At 41.9% G+C, this 20,069-nt stretch overlaps 1 protein-coding gene and 1 long non-coding RNA gene across 3 annotated transcripts in view; both read right to left on the reverse strand.

Annotated features, from left to right (window-relative positions):
* HDGFL3 (HDGF like 3) overlaps positions 1–20,069 on the reverse strand; it is an 81,182-nt gene that overhangs the window by 2,269 nt on the left and 58,844 nt on the right. For both annotated transcript variants that reach the window (XM_077124335.1, XM_077124336.1), the window contains exons 3-5: positions 18,741–18,879; positions 18,116–18,274; positions 14,725–14,871 (exon numbers count right to left, since the gene is read on the reverse strand). In XM_077124335.1, coding sequence (XP_076980450.1) covers positions 14,725–14,871; positions 18,116–18,274; positions 18,741–18,879 — 445 coding nt within the window. The remainder of the gene's footprint in view (positions 1–14,724; positions 14,872–18,115; positions 18,275–18,740; positions 18,880–20,069) is intronic.
* On the reverse strand, positions 913–10,039 carry LOC143652604 (uncharacterized). Its single transcript, XR_013160781.1, has 3 exons — positions 4,542–10,039; positions 3,142–3,434; positions 913–2,560 (listed from the first exon to the last, which is right to left on the reverse strand). It is a non-coding gene; the product is annotated as an uncharacterized LOC143652604 (long non-coding RNA).

Here is a 20,069-nt window from a genome sequence, read left to right on the forward strand (position 1 = left end):
AAAAGAAAGAAAACAAGCCTTTAGGTGGCTGAGGAGACTGACAATGAGCGCTACCAACACCTCACTAGCAAATTACTGGACTTTCCCAGATTCTCATCTTCCCTGCAGCATGAACAATGCTTAGCAAGAAAAGCTTCTGTGGCTTTCCTTTAGAGTTAGTGCAGAAATCTAAAGGAACTACGGAGAGCATTTTTAGTGTTCCATTAAATAAAGGATAAGAAAGAGGAAACTTGGTCTGCTGTCTGGCAGGGCACAGTGTACCGGAGTGAGTACTCTGCAAAACTTCAGGCTTCTGTTTGTTCTGAGAGAGATAAAGTAAGTGGAGAAATTGAGATTATCCATCTTGTTGGAGACTTGCTGTATTAAAAAGAAAGGTAAGTTGCTTAAAATTTAAAAAGCACCTGGAGTGCAAAGACTGCTCTGCATAATGCTTAGAACTTAGTTACCGTGACACACGCCTCACAGAAATACAAGGCACAAAACTGAGACGTACAAAGTCTCTACCTCTTGCTTTTGAAAAAAGTAAAAAGAACGGAAGAAAGGAAGGTCAGTTTCTTTTAAAATTTAGATAGCAACCCTGTGATAAAGGTAAAGCAAAATAATTCTATTTCATAAAATTCTGTTTTAATTCGGGTCCCACTTTAAATTGTGTCAGGTTACATTTTCCCAAAGGGATGCTATATTTGTTTTCTTCATCATTAACCCAAATATATTAACTCCCCCTAGTAATGCTTCATTGGAAGAATGAAAGGGAACTCATGTCCCAAATATTTCCTCTAAAACCAGCCTGTTTCAGCTCTTTCCTTTGCTAAGTAACTGATCTGCTTGGTGAGCACACGTCTACAAACACAGGCATGTTCTCACGTGGGCAGTCCTGAGCACACGTGTGTGCACACACACAAGCACGCTCTCATATATACGGCCCTGGGTGAACGTGTGCGCACACACACAGGCACACTCATGTATACAGGCCCGCGCACACATGTGCACACACACAGGCATGCTCTCATGTGTACATCCCAATAGCTGTGTGGACAGCACTCGATGTAACCCTTTATACAAATCATCCCAGGACCGTCAAAGGGGGAAAAGTTACAAATCCACCACCCTCCAGATGGCAGAGATAAATGTCTTAGCCTTCTCTGTCCCAATCTTCAAAAAAAAAATTACATTTAAAATTTGTGATCTTGCAAAATGCAATGCCTGGTAATTCCTAATTATTTACTAACAAAACACACAGGTATAAGGTTATACTCACAGATACTTTGGTGGACTTCCCTCCCTTCTGCAGGGGGAGAAGCCCATTAAAAATAATGAAAAACTGTTACTCAACCAAAGAAACCTTTAATAATGTCGTTTTATTAATCTTAATATAAAAGGCAATATATTCTATGTTTACCCTGGTAAAAAATTCATCGTGGCACCTGTTCAATCCCCAGGGAAGACTATTTTAGGACAGAGGCCCCACAGCAGCCTGAGAAGCATGATTAATGCCACACACGAACTGAAGACAGCACCAGAATGTGATCCTAATTTTAAGGACAAGCTTTTTTCTAAACATGTGATGACAGAGGTGTTTGTAAAAGCAAACCATAAAACTTTGTTTTTAACCTTCTCATACCGTAATCACTCTCTTTGCACCTATGTATAGAAAATCGATACACTGCTAGTTCACGATGACGCACTCCGGAAACGGCGCCGAGTGCCCAGATCTCGAGGCCCTGAGGCTGGGGGTGTGGTCCCTGTGTGTGCCTGTGGCCGGCGCGCTGGGCGGCGGCACTGGTGGGCTAGTCCAGGCCGACTCCTGAGGCGGCCGAGTGAGGCAGCGTCAGGCTGAAGAACGCCTGGAAGGCGATAAGCAGGGGCCAGGACACAGCGGAGGGAATGAGGAGGTTTTCCACGGGACACCATTTTTACTGGAAAGGACAATGACAGATAAACCAAGGCATTTCTGACTTGGTATTTGGCACTTTCTCAAAAATTAACAAAGTGAGCCTATAACTTCAAAGAAAACAACTGACAGTTTCATGCCAATGATAAAAATCAGCTTTTAATTGAAAACTAAAATTTTAGAAAATTTGAATCCTTCAAGACAGCTTACAGTGTCTATGCTTATTTTTCTGATGAGACAAGTGCTACTACTAGCAAATATGATTTAAAAATATTTTTATAATGAAATCAATCAACGTTTGGACAATCTATTAACTTAGCAAACTAATTTTTACTAAATGACCAGAATGATTCTGAATCATACATGGATAAAAGAGCTATTCAAAGTGCCAGAGAGAGTAATGGATTTTAATATAAGGGAGCACATAAAGTTCAGATTCTATGTTGCAACTAATCTTTAAGAAACTACCGCTTAAGAGAATTAGTGTAATATAAAGGAAGAATAGTCAGACTTATCTGAAAAGACAAGTAAAATACTTGTATCTTCATTTTCCAACTAGTTATCTGTGTGAGGCCGTATTTTCTTCATAGACTTCAACCAAAATTACAGATCACAACAGACTGAATGTGAAACAGATGCGCGAATCTAGCTGTCTCCTAAAGCAAGACACTGAAGAGATTTGCAAAAATGTAAAACAACGTCATTCTCAAAATTTGGGGGGGGATTGTACTTATTTTTCATAAAAATGTGTTACTTTTAAACATATTACGTATTTTAAAACTTCCATCTTAATTTCTAATTAAGTCAATACTGACAGCTGTACCACATAAAACCCTCTCGGGGACCTCAGCTCTCAGGGGTACAAAGAGGTCTCGAGACCAGGATGCTTGGTGAGCCACTGGCCTGTGAGAGACGACGCTGGAACGTAAACGGGTCACACTGTGAAGGGCACCGTGTGCTCGGATAAGGAGCCTAGACTGGACGCTGAGGCCAGCAGGGGACACAAGGAAGCAGCACCATCCTGCTGAACCACAGGCCGGGATCAGAGGCTGGTCAGCGGCCAGTGGGAACCCTGGCTGTTTCTCCTGTCGTCCACCCCCTCACCCCATCCATGTGATGACAGCCTTGTGGTTTGGGGACCTGGCCCCAGCTCCAGGGGTGGCCCCTGGTCTTAGCCCGCTCTGGCCCCTTCCATTAGTGGACTGTTTAGGGTGGGTCCCCATGACCCCTGCCTTCCAGCAGCAGCTCACCCCGCGTGGCCTCCTCTCTACATACGAGGAGGGTCTCGGGGGAGGCCCGGCTTCTGTCCGCTGCTCCTCTCTCGCGTGCCCTGAGGAAGCCAGTTGTCACACCGTGAGCTGCTTTATGGAGAGGTTGATGAAGCAAGGAACGGGAGAGGCCCGCGGCCAACAACTCATGAGGACCTGAGGCCCTCCGTCCAACAAGGAAAGGAGCCCTGTCCATGACTACTCGAGTGAACTTAGACGAGGGTCCAGCTGAGTTGAGCCTTAAGATCGATGCCCTGCTGATGCCTGGACTGCAGCTGTGCAAAAGACCCAGAGTCAGAGGACTTGGTCCCAGTATCTGCCCAGATTCCAGATCCACAGAAACTGTGAGACAATAAATTGTTTTAAACCACTATGTTTGGGGGGCAATTTGTTACTTGGCACAGAGAACTCACACAGCAGGTTCAAACCCATCAGTGTGTGTTCTCCTCCTAGCCACAGACACTGCACCCCTGCACTGCCTTCACGGGGATCATGAGGGTGGACTTTGAGATCTCAGGGAGCAGAGGCTGTCCCTCCTCACCTCAGGCTTCCACTGGCAGGAGAGAAGAGGCCGAGAGCATCTGGGAGGAAGGGGGGGCACCCTGAACCCTGGGGTTCTCCTGCTAACCTCTGCTCTCCTTGCGCTCTCAGCACCACCACGTGCCCTGTGTCCTGACCCCTGTTCACTTCCCTCATCTGGACAGGTCCCACAGCATCTCTCACTTCCTGGGCCTCACCCGCGTCAGCTCTGCACCTCCTTTTAGGATGGCACCCCCCATGTCCCCACGCACCCCGACTTCCTCAACCTCCGTCACTAGGCTCCCCAGGAAATCAGTCAGCCATTAGCAAATCTCTCACATTTCGAAGCTCAATTTCCTAGACAGATGTTCTACTCATGGAAACGTGGTTTTCCCCGCAGCATCGGGACTCTTCCCCTGCAGCCCTCCAGCGGCGGTTCTTTCCTCTCCCACAGCGCTCGCACCACCGTCCCGAGGGTGGGGAAAGGCCCGTCCTGCCCCTCACTAATGCCAGGCGCCCCTTCCTCTCCCTATACCACCTCCTTGGCTTTGACCTTAGTGCTCTTCTATCACCACCGTCCTCCCGGCTCACTCCTCCTTTCCACTTCCACCTCTCCCACAACCCTCACCTCCCGCTGACCCTTCCTCAGGTCCTTCATTCCTACTGCGTGGTTTGGATTCCACAGGCCATTATAATCACTTAACTCCCCTGCCTCTAACCTCCTTTACCGTACTCTCTGGGCAAAACCCCAATTCTAGCTAAACTCAATTCTCGGCCGTCTCTGTGACTGCACACTTCAATATGCCTGGAGAAAACCACACAACCACCCCATCTGCTCTCACTTTAAATCCATAACCACTAACCTCAAGTGGGTCCTTACTGCTGCCTGGCAATTTGACTTCATTTCCCAAGTCCATTCACTCCTCTATCCTTTTATGTGACTATTTTATACCTTTTCCTCTCTCCTGAAGCTTCCAACACTTCTTCCTTTTCTCTCTCTAATGTTGACCTTGCTTCCTAAGAAAACAGAAGCAATCAGATGAAACTTTACAAGCTTCCCACTCACCTGTGTCTTTGCCCAAACACCCAGCCATTCCTTGTGTCTCAGTGATGAGCTCAACACAAGCCCCTCAGATGCGCATCAGATCTCATGCCTTCCTGTCTCTGCAGGACTCTGTTTTGCCTAATTTTTATTACATTATCATTTTGTGTCTCTCAGTTGGATCATTCCCACCAGCAAATGTGCTGTAAATTCTCCCACTAAGAGAAAATGACATGGTTAACCTTCCATCCCCCATGATTATTAAATATTTGAAAAGAAGGATAAGATTAGGTTACCGGCCCTGACAGATATCAGAACTGTTACAAAGCTGCTATAATTGGGAAAGGGTAGTAATGACAAAGGAACAGAACAGAGAACCCAGCAAGAGGCCTGTGGACACGTGACAGACAACACTGTGACACTAATATCTGACAAATAAGACTTCAAAGGTAAAAAATTAAAAGAGACAATGAAGAACACTAGGTATTAATAAAAGGAACAATTCAACAAGAAGACGTTACACCCATAAATATTTATGCACTGAGCCAGAGTGCTCCAAAATACACGAGGCACACACTAAAAAACGCTGACATCACTACCATAACAGTTGGAGATTTCAATTCCCTGCTCTCATCAATGGATAGAAAACCTAGACAGAGGGTCGATAAGGAAATAGAGATTTTGAATACTATGATAAATGAACTAGACTTAACAAACATTTATAGAACATCTCACAACAGCAGGACACACATTTTTTTCAAGTGCTCATTAATCATTCTCAAGGATAGACCACATGATGGTCACAAAGCCAGTCGCAATGAGTTTAAAAAGACTGAAATCATACAGAACACTTTCTAGGATCACAATGGAATGAAGTTGGAAATTAATAACAGGTAAGGGCCATAAAATTCATAAATGTATGAAGGCTCAACAACACACTCTTAAACAACCAGTAGGTTAAGGAAGAAATTACAAGAGAAATCAGTAAATATCTCGAGGAAAATGAAAATGAAAACATAACATACCAATTTTTTTTTACATGGGCAGGCACCGGGAATCGAACCCGGGTCCTCTGGCATAGGAGGCAAGCATTCTTGCCTACTAAGCCACCGTGGCCTGCCCAACAAACCAAATTTTATGAGATGCAGCAAAGGCAGTGCTGCAAAGGGCATTTATTGCCTTAAATGCCTATATTAAAAAAGAAGAAGGAGCAAAAATTGAAGAATTAACTGTTAACAGCAAACTAACCCCAAGTAAGCAAAAGGAAAGAAATAATGATTAGAGCAGAAATAAATGAAACAGAGAACATGAAATCAATCAAGAAAATCAACAAAACCCCAGGTTGGTTCTCTGAGAACATCAATACAATCAATGGACCCTTAGCTAGCTAGGTAAGAGAGAGGATGCAAATAAACAGAATCAGAAAGGTGAGACATAACCACTGATCCTGCAGAAATAAATGAGGTAATGAGAGGATACTATGAACAATTTTATGCTAATAAACTAGACAACGTAGATGAAATGGACAACTTCCTAGAAGGGCATGAACAACCAACACTGACTCAAGAAGAAATAGATGACCTCAACAAACCAATCACAAGTAAAGAGACTGAATTCAAGAAGCTCTCCCCCAAGAAACGCCTAGGACCAGTGGCTTCACATATGAATTCAACCAAGCATTCAAGAATTTGTACGAATCCTGCTCATAGTCTTCAAAATAACTGAAGAGGAGGAAAAGCTACCTAACTCATTCCATGAAGCCAACATCACCCTCATACCAAAGCTAGACAAAGATACAAGAAAAGAAAATTACAGACCAACCTCTCTAATGAATATAGACACAAAAATCCTCAACAAAATACTTGCAAATTGAATCCAGCAGCACATTAAAAGCATAATAAATACCAAGACCAAGTGGTATTTATTTTAGGTGTGCAAGGATGGTTCAACATAAGAAAATCAATTAATGTAATACATCATATATCAACAAATCAAAGCAAAAAACCCACATGACCATCTCAATAGATGCAGAAAAGGCATTTGACAAAATTCAATATTCTTTCTTGACGAAAACACGTCAAAGGATAAAAATAGAAGGTAACTTCCTCAACATGATAAAGGGGATATATGAAATACCCACAGCTAACAACATCCTCAACAGGGAAAGATGAAAGCTCTCCTTCTAGGATCAGGAATAAGACAAGGATGAGCACTCTCACCACTGTTATCCAACACTGTGCTGGAAGTTCTAGCCAGAGCAATCAGACAAGAAAAAGAAATAAAAGGCATTCAAAGTGGAAAGGAAGAAGTAAAACTCTCACTGTTTTGCCAATGATATGATACTATATGTCGAAAACTCTGAAAAATCTACAGGAAAGCTACTAGAGCTAATAAGTGAGTACAACAAAATGGCAGGGTACAATGCCCAAAAACCAGTAGTGTTTCTATACACTAGTGATGAGCAATCTAAGGAGGAAATCAAGTAAAAAATTCCATTTACAATAGCAACCAAAAGAATAAAACATTTAGGAATAAATTTAACTAAGGATACAAAAGACCTTCCACAGAAAACTATGAGAAATTGCTAAAAGAAATCATGGAAGACCTAAATAAATGGAAGGGCATACCATGTTCATGGACTGGAAGACTAAATATAGTTGATTTCAATTCTACCCAAATTGATTTATAGATTCAGTGCAATAGCAATCAAAATCCCAACAACTTACTTTGTTGAAACAGAAGAACAAATAACCAAATTTATTTGGGAGGGCAGGGTGCCCCAAATAGCTAATTATATCTTGAGAAAGAAAAATGGAGTGGGAGGTCTCACACTACTTGACTTTAAAGAATATTACAAACTTACAGTGGTCAAATCAGCATAGTATTGGCATAAAGATAGATACACTGACCAATGGAATTGAATAGAGTGTTGAGATATAGACCCTCTCATCTATGGACAATTGAGCTTTGATAAGGCAGTCAAGCCAACTCACCGGGGACAGAGCAGTCTCTTTAATAAATGGTGCCTAGAGAACTGGATATCCATATGCAAAAGAATGAAAGAGGATCCATATCTCACACCCTATACAAAAATTAATTCGAAATGGATCAAAAACCTAGACATTAGACCTAAGACCATAAAACTTTTAGAAGGAAATGTAGGGAAACAGCTTATAAATCCTGTAATTGGAGGTAGTTTCCTAGACCTTACACCCAAAGCATGAACACTGAAAAAGGAAATAAACAAATGAATCTCCTGAAAATTAAACACTTTTGTGCATCAAATAACTCTGTCAAGAAAGTAAAAACCACATATCAGATATGAGTTTAGTATCCAGAATATATAAAAAGAGATTCTTCAACTCAACAACAAAAAGACAAACAACCCAATTAAAAAAATGGGTAAAAGACATCAATAGATACTTCTCAGGAAAGGAAATATAAATGGCTAAAAGGCACATAAAAAGATGCTCAACTTCACTGACTATTATGTAAATGTAAACTAAAACCACGAGATATCACCTCACACCCACTAGAATGGCTATTATAAAAAAACAAAAACAGAAAATAGCAAGTGCTGGAGAGGATGTGAAGGAAGAGGCACACTTACCCACTGCTTGTGGGAATGTAAAATGGTACAACTGCTGTGGAAGGCAGTGTGGCAATTCCTCAGGAAGTTGAGTATAGAACTACCAGATGATTGAACAATCCCATTGCTAGGTAGCTATTCAGAGGACATGAGGGCAAGGACACAAATGGACATTTGCACACTGATGTTGATAGCAGCATTATTTATGATTGCCAAGAATGGAAACAGCCCTAACGTCCATCAATGGATGAGTGGCTGAACAAGCTGTGGTAAATACATATGATGGAATATCTGACAGCTGTATGACAGAATAAAGTCATGAACCATGAACAACACTGGTGAACCTTGAGGACATTATGTTGAGTGAGATTAGCCAGAAATGAAAGGACAAATACTGTATGGTCTCACTGATATGAACTAAAAGTAATGAGTGAATGTTGAGAGCTGAAGTTAAGAACACAAGTTTTCAAGAGATAGAAACAAGGTACAGATTGGGCATTTGGTGCCAAAGGAATACAGATTCTGAAACAAGACTGTAAAAATTCAGAAAAGTATAGCACAACACTACCTGATTGTAACACAATAATGTAAGTACACTGAATGAAACTGAATGTGAATATGATTGAGGGAGAAGGGCTGGGGGCACATATGAAACCAGAAGGAAAGATAGAGGATGAAGACTGAAATGGTTTAACTTAGGAATGTACAGAGTAGACAATGATGGTGATTAGATGTACAAATAAAATAATGTTTTTGCATGAGGGAGAACAAATGAATGTCAACACTGCAAGGGGCTAAAAATGGGTGGTATACAGGAAAAGGGACACTCAGTGCACACCAGAGCCTACAGTCAACAGTAACATTGTAATATGTTTACTGCCACCGACTGTAACAAAACACACTATGACCAAACTAAATGTCAACAAGTGGGGGCATGGGGCAGGGGTGCGAATTCCTTGTGGAAGAAAAGGAAATGTCTTCAGATAGATTATGGTGGCTAAGGCATGTCTATTTACTTAGGTTGGACTGTATGATGTGCAAACAAAACTTTAAAAATGAACAGAGAGAAACACGTGCTAGAGAGAATGTGGAGAGATCCGTTCCTAGTCACTGTCAGCAGGGACATGAGAGGAGCAGCCCCTTGGAGGGCAGCGTGGTGGCCCCACAGGAGATGGGGGCGGGGCTGCCGTAGGACCCTGACACCGCACTGCTCACTGCACACCTGGAGGGGACACAAATGGACACTTGCACACTGGTGTTCATGGCAGTGGTGCTGGTGATTCACAAAGAGTGGAGGTGGCCTATGAGCAGACCACCTGAGGAACAGAAGGGGGAGCCATGGCATATACGACAGCAGACTACTGAGCAGCTGCAAGAAGGAATGAAGCTGTAAATACGCAACTAGGTGAAGGAGCCTTATGGACTATATGTTGAACGAAATGTCAGGAACAAAACGACAAACAAATATCATGCCTCACTCATGTGGACTAACTGTAACATAAAAACGCGGTGAAATGAAGTTAAAGGGTCCTAGACTGTGAGCTCTTACAGCACTCACACATATTCAGGAGTAACTGTTAATTTTTCAGTTGTGAGATACTGAGATGTTTGTATATAATCTGACCATTCCCAGAAACCTCATGTATTTATGTGACACCTGAGACTCAGAGGTGAAGCTCTGAAGCTATGCAAGTCAGCAGTACCGCATGTAGGAACTGTTTAAAAAATTGAAAAAGACTTCAAGTAGAGACATGAATAAAGCTGACCTGGACAGGACTGGGGTAGTTCAGAATACAGGGTAAAAGGACGATATGGTCCATATTTTAAAACTTCAACTTCAGCATGAGACCAAAGGGAGAGATGCTTATTTGATGGAAAATTTATATTTTGGGTAGCGCATTGCCTAATTTAACTCATATGGTCAGTTTAGTTGAACACCGTAAGTACATGGAATCTCGAATAGGGTGTGAGATCTTATTGGTTTGTCCAGGTTAGTATGATACCCAGATATATCCCAGAGTAATTTGGGCAGTGAATAAAGAAGCATTTGCAAAGTCCCCTTGGGGGACTGGGGGGAAAAGGGGAAATATTCAACTTCCCCATCTGGAGAATTTCTGATATTCTCACAAGCAGTGGGGACAACCATCATATCAATAGGCTGAGCTCTCAATCTTGGGGTTTGCCCCTATGAAACTTATTCCGGCAAAAGATAGGCTACGCCTACTTAAAATTAGCCCTAAGCATCAATTCCAGAGAACATCTTTTGTTGCTCAGATGTGGCTTCTCTGAGGCAACTCAGCAGGTGAACTCACTGCCCTCCCCACTACGTGGGACATAACTCCCAGCCAGGGGTGTAAATCTCCCTGGCAATGTGGGACAGAAATCCAAGGATAAGCCAGGACCCGGTATCAAGGAACTGAGAAAGCCTTCTTGACCAAAAGGGGGAAGAGAAATGGGACAAAATAAAGTTTCAGTTGCTGAGAGATTTCAACAGAGTCGAGAGATTATCTTGGAGGTGATTTTTATGCATTATACAGATAACTCTTTTTAGTTTATGGTGTATTGTAGTGGCTAGAGGGAGCACCTGGAACTGCTGAGCTGCTGAGCTGTGTTCCAGTAGCCTTGATTCTTGAAGACAACTCTGTAACAATACAGCTTTTAAACGTGAGTGTGTGATTGTGAAAACCTTGTGTCTGATGCTCCTTTTATCCAGGGCATGGACAGATGAGTAAAAAATACAGGTAAAAATAAATAAAAAATAGGGGGGAGAAGAGGTAAAATAAACTGGGTAGCTTGGCATGCTGTGGGTTAACAAGGAGGAGGGGCAAGGGGTATGGGATATATGAGTTTTCTCTCTTTTTCTTTTTATTTCTTTTTCTAGAGTGATGCAAATGTTCTAACAATGATCATGGTGATGAGGACACAACTATGCGATGACACTGGGAGCCACTGGCTGTACACCATGTATGGTGTGTGAAGATTTGTCAATAAAAATATTTTTTAATCAAGGGAATATGGAGAATATCTTTCTGACAATAGGAAAAGAAGAGATTTCTTAAAAAGACAGAAACACTGTGACCACAAAAAGAAGTTTCACTACATCTGACTGCAATAATATTACTTAAGAACTTCTGTTCACACAAAACTGTCATAAAGAAAATGAAGCAACTAGCCACAAACCTGTAGATGATAAAACAAGTACTGCACAAAAGAGGAAACAGGGGTGGTTAACAAACATAGGAAAAGAAGCTCCACCTCATTATTAATCAGAGAAATACAAATTAAAACTAAAATGAAGTATCATTTTACGCCCACTATGCTGACCAAACCAAACAGTCTGATGATGCTGAGCGGGTCACAGCGGCCTCCTATGTGCTCCTGACTGGAACATAAACTGGCCCAACTACTTAGGAAAAACTGTGCACTCACGACTAGTGCATCTAGTCTTAGTTATCTCCTCTAAAGAAACTCCTGCACAGGTGTCCTAGGAGACACGGACGGTGTGCCTGTTTGAAAGGACCATGTACCCTAGAAAAGCCATAGTTTAATCCTGACCCATCTTGTGGAGACAGCCTCTTCTTCTAACCCCTGTGCAGCGCTGCAGGTGGGAAACCTGATTACATTATCTCCACGGAGATGAGGTCCACCCAACTGTGGGTATTAACCTCAGAGGGAGACGTGACTCCATCCACTCCAAGTGGATCTTGATTAGTTTACTGGAATCCTTTAAACGAGGAAACATATTGGAGAAAGCTTCAGGGTCACGAGAACCCCGAGAGCCAAGAGAGCCCACACAGCCAGAGACCTTTGGAGATGAAGAAGGAAAACTTCCCCGGGGGATGTTCATGAAACAAGAAGCCTGGAGAAAAAGCTAGCAAACTAGAACAGACAGGAGTGTTCACAGCAATGATTCATAATTGCAAAAAGCTGGAAACAACCCGAGTGTCCATTAAAAGAAGACCGGCTCAATTAATAGTAGTATACTCAATGAAAAACTGAGTAAACTACTGGCACACATGACCACAAAGAAGAATCTTGGAAGCCTACTGGTAAGTAAATGTCACCATTGCTTAAAAAGTTCAAGAACAAGAAAATTAGACTATATTGTTTAGATACATAACTATGTGCTTTGTGCAGGGTAAAATTTTAAAAATGAAAGGAAACAATAAATACAACATTCTGGACAGTAGTCATTTTTGGGTCAAAAGAAGATGGGACAAGGGAAGAATAAGCAATTAGATATATTATTGTTATATTCTAGTTTTGGGGTTGAATGATAGGCTCATGATGTTTGTTATTATGTTTTATAACTTACGTAACAGTATATACATACTCTTTCATATTCAAGAAATGTATTAAAAACAGGCTAAAAATGAAAGGAGCTCAAGCTGGGAAATTAACTCTTACAACCTGGGTTTCCTTGGCTAAAAGGTGGAGACATATCTGTACCTATTCCCTAAGGTTTTATGAGAAGATTAAATGAGGTGTGCAGCACTTAGCACAGTTACAGTGGCCAACATTAGCCACTAATATTCTGACTCTGCTGCTGTTGTTACTACCAGTGGCCACTGCCATTTTCTGAGGTGCTTTCAAGATGCTCAAGTAGAAACGGTCTCGCTGGCAGGTAGGAAAATGAATCTAGAATGCAGGAGATACAGAGTGGCAAGTCATTGTAATACAGAACAGCTGGAAACACGGGAGTGGATGAGAGGGACACGGTGGGAGGAGAAGAGGCGCTCCAGAAGGAGACCGGAAGGCCAGGAGAAGAAGGAGAAGAGACGGTGGACCTGGAGGCTGTCAGGAGAAAGTAGCTCATGTTATTAATTGCTTCAAAGGTAAGGCAAAATGAAGATGAATGGACACACTGAATTTGGCAATGAGAGGATTACCAGGGCCTTCACAAGAGCAGTTTCTATGAAACGCCAAAGAAGAAATAAGAGCACAATGGGTTAAGGCATGAATAGTGGGAGAGGGAGTGGACTTGGGAGAACAGAACTTTCTTAGGAAGTTCGTGGTGAAGAGAAAGGGGAAGAGCAGGTGCTGAGGCTGGAGGAAGACGTCTGTAAGGCTGAGGGGACCTGTGACTGCCTGCAGGCAGAAGAGGTGGCAGCGGACAAGAAGATAAAGCTACAGGACAGAAGGGGCAACTGGCTGAATGTGGCCGCAGAGGACGGAGGAGGGGATGCTGTCCTGGCCACTGGCAGTAAAGAAGTGCTTGTTACACCTCTCTGTGCACGGGAATCACCCAGGACTCGGTTAAGATGCGGGTTCTGGCTCAGTGGGACTGGGTTGGGACTGAAGCCTGCATTTCTCACAAGCCCCCAGGGATGCTGGTGCAACCTGTCCACAAACCGCACGTGGAGTAGCACGGGGCAGAGCACTTTGTCTTCCGACACAGGAAGTGCAGCTAGAAATGAATTTGGCAGCAAAGGGGAGAAAAGCTGCAGGAGTTCTTGCTATATGCATACTGAAGTGACCTTGAATGAAGGAAGCCAGTAGAGCAAAAAGTAAATCAAGTGACGCAGGTGCTCAGGTCAGCACGTGTGGGCAGGCAGCCGCCCTGGAAGGCCCACAGGCAAAACCAGAGGCCTGTTCACTGGACGGCGGAGGGCTGGCAGGGAATAGAGTAAGGCAGAACCGAGCAAGGGAACACTCAGAACCCTACACTGGAGGAGTGATCGTGGATAGAGGGTTCCAGGAGAAGAGAGCTTGGAGGCAAACAGGACTGACATAAACAGGTAAGAACTCGCTGAAACCAGAATTTAACAGAAGAATAACATCGATATGCCTCATGGATTAGTCTTTTAAAACATTTTGCTGCTGTCCAACTAGTCTTCAGAGAACAAAGACTCACGGACATTCCTGGGGCAAAACTTCCCTTCAGTAACACGTTTACAACGGTGCAGTGGCTTGTGACTTTGAAGTTAACAGAGGTTAATAAAAGTTAAGCATAAAAGTTGTCCCTATGGCTGTTATAAATAACAGTATTTAAATATCTAGTCTCCACAGGTAATTTAAATTACATTCTGCCTCTAGGAAAAGAACAGTAGTAATACCTTATTTTGAACATGCCACTGATTTTGTACTAAAAGAAATACTATATCAAATTTCAAGGTGGCATTTATTTCACATCTTAAAAAAGACTCTGAAGTTGGATTCACTTTAAGAACGAACAAACCTGTTCAGACAGTTCCGAACTGACAGGCAGGTCCATTTCCCACTTGGCTCTCTTTTGTTCTCATATTCTAAGCATCCCATCACTTACTTAGGAGCTGTGAGTGGATGCGTACAATAGGCTGAGAATATTTCTCCATTAACTAACACAACATTCACCAATGCTGAACACGGAGCTCGTGCTGAAGCAAAAAGCTCTCGAAGCGAGTGGCGAGTGAGCGAGCGGCAAGCGTGCCCTTACCCCTTCGCCAGCTTTCTGCAGGTCCGAAGCTGTGCTCCTTGTGTCGTTACCGGCCTCTCCACCCTCGGAGCTGCTTTTGTTTTCTTCTTCTTTGCAGTCCTTGTCATCTTCATCTCCTGGAGGTTTCCGGAATTGTTTAGAGGATTTCTAAATGTTTGGACCAGTTAAAAATTATAGTTAAAAGTGGAAATCCAAGTGCACAAGTGTAAGTAAGAGACCCGGAAGTACCGACTCCATCCAGCCTTTGGGACTGGATACCATTTCTACAGCTAGAACACGCAGGACACCAGAGCTGGGCGAGAGGGCCTTCGACAGGCCACTCCACCTCACGGGGCCTGAGTCTGATCATCTGGAAAGGCCGTGGAGGTGGACGGCACAAGCTCTCAGCGCTTTCTGGCGGTGTGGCACTGTGACACTAAAGGCAGAAAGGAGACGTTCATGCACCCAGAATTCTGCCAACTAACAAACAGGGCAGACGGACACCTTAGGAAGGTGCAATGTCTGTGAGTGAGACCACATGAGTTTCACAGAGCCTGAAACCTCCCTGCAGATCACCTCATTCTTCCCTATCGCTTTTGGTAGTAGAAATCAAGGTCTAGGGAAACATGGAGAATCGTACAAAATCATGTACAGATATTTATGCTGGGACACCTGCAGAAGTTGTTTGGTTAATGAGACTCAAGGAATCATCCGGACAAAACTTTTGCATCACCATGTGATAAAAATAACTTTAACGTCCTAATTACATATAGTTTTTTAAACACACCAGGTTTTCTTGTCATCTTGTATTTGAAATCTAGATGAACTGTAGAAGAGGAAAATACAATTACAGCTTGCAGCAACAGTTGTTCACCAAAGTAGTATTAAAATAATTAAAAAAAGCAGCCCTAATTATTCACTTTGAAGAAAACAAAATACAGCATTTGCTAACAGTTCCTCTTTGAGGTATTTTAAGAATCCCTAAGCATGTGGCAAATAAAATCTAAGGCAAAAATGATTTAGTCCCATCGCTTTTGGTCTTCCAGAACTGGATGAGAAAACTGGAGCTTCCTCCATCAATTTGTTAAAATCCAACTTCCTAAGAAAAAATACCTTCTAGCCATGTAACAATGGGATATACATATATAATCACGTTGCTTCTATTTCACTTAACTGACACTATCAACAAAGCCCAAAATGTCAGCTCTAAGTGAAGAGTTTCACGCTTTATTTTTTTCCCCTACAAAGGAAAACCAGGGATTTAATAATCTATTGGGAAGTGTCTCCACTTAGATAAATTAAGATCAAATATGACAATAAAGAGTGAAATATTTTTTGTTCTTCTAGTAAATACAGTATAGTTTTTGAAATGTGGTGATTGTTTTATATAGTGATTCTCAAATAATAGTCCTTGGCCTTAGCTCTTATAGTTAATATTGTACAACTCCCTAAAATTTATGCTTGTAAAGGATATTTGTGGGTAAATTTTTAAGTGATTTTATAAGTATTATGAGAATTTGTGATACAGAGACTAGAAGTAGGGCATTATAATAGTTCTACTAAAGAGTCAAATTCAGTATTCTATAAGAAATCTGGCAGCCAACTATATCTGATAACCTCAGAAGCTTGTAACTGGAAAGCTTGTAATATGGGGAAGGATCCTTCATCTGTTTCATCAGTGTGGTCTTGAATAGGTGTTTCCAGGTGTCGCTGTCGTTATTTTAACTAAGGTGACCTGTATCATCATTATCCACTTCGTTTGTTGTAAGGCTCTCTGATTAGCCGGACTGTATTCAGTAACCATCTAGCATGTAAAGTCTTTTCACTTGTAATTTTCCAGTGTCTGTTATGGTTCAAATATGAATCATCCATACCTTTATGGCTAAAGAGGTAATGGCAGGGAAATCCAACCCCATCTCTGCCGTCATGTAACTTACAGTGTAATGGAGGGTGAGAGAGTATAAAAGCAGACAGGCAAATAATAAATAAATCATGAAAAGCTGCATGAGGAAATGGATGAGAGCAGGGAAGGACAGAGTGGGGGACTTATTTTAGACAGACCGCCAGGCCTTTCTGAAGTGGTGGCATTTATGCTGAGACCTGAAAGGGGAGTGTGGGAGGACGAGCCAGCCACACATGCAGCAGAGGGAAAGAATGTGGCAGAGGGGCTGTGAGACAGGAGGTGTGGCAAGTCCTGAACTGTAAGAAGGCAGGTGTGGCTGGAGAATCGTGAGCAGGTGGGAGAGTGGGATGTCAAGGGGTGGAGGGGCAGGCAATGGCCAGGTCATGCAGATTTACAGACCATATTACGGAGTCTGGATTTTATTCCAAAAGCAGCAGTAACTCACTGATGGTTTTCAACAGAGGAGTAACATGATCTCACATTACAAATTGGAAGTCCAAGTTTTTCATGCAATAATTCAGAAATGCAACTGAAACAAGCTATGATGCTGTGAAAACTGACTGAATACTTGTATAAATCACTTCCATTTAGATTCTGGTATTTAGTGTAATCCTGGATACACTTTGGAAACTCCTTAAAAAACCAAGAGTTTATCAGATTATCAATGTTTTACTTTGGCAGTCAATAAAGTCTCTCCATTTGCATACCAGTAAAACTATACGAATGTAGTGTTACTTTCTGTGTACCTAATGAAAAATGTTCAATTTGCCTTGAGTGGAGATAAAGTTTACAAATGACAACCAAAATATTTAGAATTTTCCCTATCAGACTATAGCTTCTATTTTTAGGCTGAATTTCTTTTAGCATTATGAACTTTTTTACTGAAAGACCCTCTTGAATTGATTTTATTTAACTTATGATTGCCTATGGAGCTTCTGCGTATTATGTTGTGCCACCCTAAACTGACTAAGCTACCGCAGGTAGCCCAGGCATGTAACAGTATCGACACATGGCTTTTATATCACTGTCTACCCAGCACAGCGTCTGGCATAGAATAGGGGACCAGGAAATACAAACGCTGAGTGAGTAAAGAACCAGAGCACATTCTCTGAAGCAGAAAGACAAATACGAGATCCTTGTGTGTGTACACATATAGTACGCAGGCCTGAATCAGTCTCCTGTACTCCGAAATCCTCCAGAGCGCATCCAGAGGTTACTGGAGGCACAGCTACTCGTACTTCCTTGCCTTAGGATGAGCCCTCCTCCAGCTGAGAAGGTGGTAAGTTCTGACAAACACGCAGCCAAATCAACGTGAACAGTCAAAAGGCAGACTGCTCTCACAGCTAAGGCTACTTACTTGTCCTGTTCTCTGCTAAATCATTGCTTTAAAAGGCAGAGAGCACCACAGAATCTAGGATAAGTACCCAATAAATGAATTAAAAATAATCTAGACACTTTTCATGAACATGCATGTAACAGTAATAACAATGGAAAAAGTTTCTCAGTAACCTTGGAAGTGTATGATTTTTTCCGTTTTGAGCCTGCTTTTTCATTCTTTCTCTTGCCTTTTCCATCTTCTTCTACTCTGTCAGCTTCTTCCTCACTGCTTGCATCTGCAGTATTTCCACCTTCTCCCTCAGTTTCTGAAGAGCTCTGTTGCTGAATTGCCTTAGAAATAAAATATCAGCTAATGAGATTTTTTAGAAATGCCGCAAGGAAGTTGATTGTGATGATAAATGCACAGCTATACGAACTAATGTGAGCCATGGATTGTATAATTTGGATGATTACATGGGATGTGAATATACAATACATATCAATAAAAATAAATAACTAAAAAATAAATAAAAAAAGAAATGCCACAAAGAACACAGACTGAAAAGAATTGCTCTATTTTAATTTGAAATCAGCTTATTTTAAAAAGATTTTCAAAATAAAAGGCTGATAACTTCAGTTTTCTAGTGACCACTTGACTTAAAGTCTGGTTAACATAGTTACATTGAAACCAAAAAAAAATTCTGACTGCAAATGGGTACAAGGTAACTACTAGTAAAAAGGACATATAAGAAAGGTCAAAAAAGAGTTAAACCCAAAGAAATGAGATACAGTGAGTGACAGCGAGGTAAGCCATTACCTGGTATCCAGTAAACTTTACTCCTGGGTTATTTTCTATTTCCCACAATCCTTCATTAAATCCTTTCCGTTTGTTTGATTTTCCAAACTTGTCTTTGTATTCCTTGTATGGGAAAAGGTCTTTGGGACCTAGAAATGCACTGCAGAGATATATTAGAAATATAATTGACCCTACGGTCTTTGAATGTAAGATATTTTAAATATCAATAGCAACTAAGGTGTCCTAGCGCATTTCAGTAAGCAAATCTAAAGTCTATGTAAACACGCTTGATTAGCACATATCATGAGGTTCAGACACATTCGTCAAGGCAGAAAAAGTGGAGAGCTGGGCACAGAAGTCAGCAATCCTGGATGGCACTTTGATTTTTACTTTAAAATTAATAATTTCTTCTTCATTTTAAAATTGACATTTAGTTAACACAAGTAGCATTAAAGAAATCTACTTTGACCACTTTAATCATCAACTTAAACTAAGACTTAGCTGTGCTAATGTAGCACAGGTATAGAAGAGTTTTATGAGATTCACAGTGATGATATGAACTCTTATAGAAATATTAGTGAATAAATAGTATAAATCAAAAACTTATTAGTGTTTAATATGGCATGATACCAAAAAAAAAAGTGGCAAGGCAGACAGAATCTTATCCAGTTTAAACCTAATCCCAAGTAAATCACAGTTGTAGAAAACAATGAATGAGAAAAGACGCTGGGGCTGGCTAAAAGAGCTGGGTATTCAAGCCCGAGTCTTCAGCATAATCATCCAGGATATACTGGTGAGTGAGACATGTGGGTCACATCCTGGCCGACACGAATGAGGCTTACAAAAAATAAGATTCATTTATTAATTCATTCAGCATACACTGACTACGCATCTATTATGTGTCAGGCACTATTCCAGAGGTGCTGAGAATTCTGCAAGGCAGAGAAAGATAAACACCCCTGCCACTGTGGAGCGTACATGGGGTGGGGGGTGGGATTCAGATAAAAAGCGATAAACACAGCATGTGTGTGAAAGAAAAAAGGAAAGCAAGGAGCAGGGATGGGGAGGACTGGGTAGGTTGTACAATTTTAGGTACATGGTTCAGGGAAGGCTCACTGAAAAGGGAGCATCTATGCAAAGAACCAGAGGTGGGAAGGAGTGACCCAGGCCCTCATCTGGGAAGGAGCAGAGCAGCTGAAGGAGGGCAGTGCACAGGTCCTGAGGGGACCCTGCCTAGTGTGTGTGAGCAACAGAAGAGGCCAGCGTGGTGGAGCAAAATGCGCAGAGAAAGAGCAGGATGAGACGGGGTCAGAAAAGGGTGGGCCACAGACTTTAGGGGTCTAGGAGGCC

This window comes from Tamandua tetradactyla, chromosome 12 (genome assembly GCF_023851605.1).
Source record: "Tamandua tetradactyla isolate mTamTet1 chromosome 12, mTamTet1.pri, whole genome shotgun sequence".
NCBI lineage: Eukaryota > Metazoa > Chordata > Mammalia > Pilosa > Myrmecophagidae > Tamandua > Tamandua tetradactyla.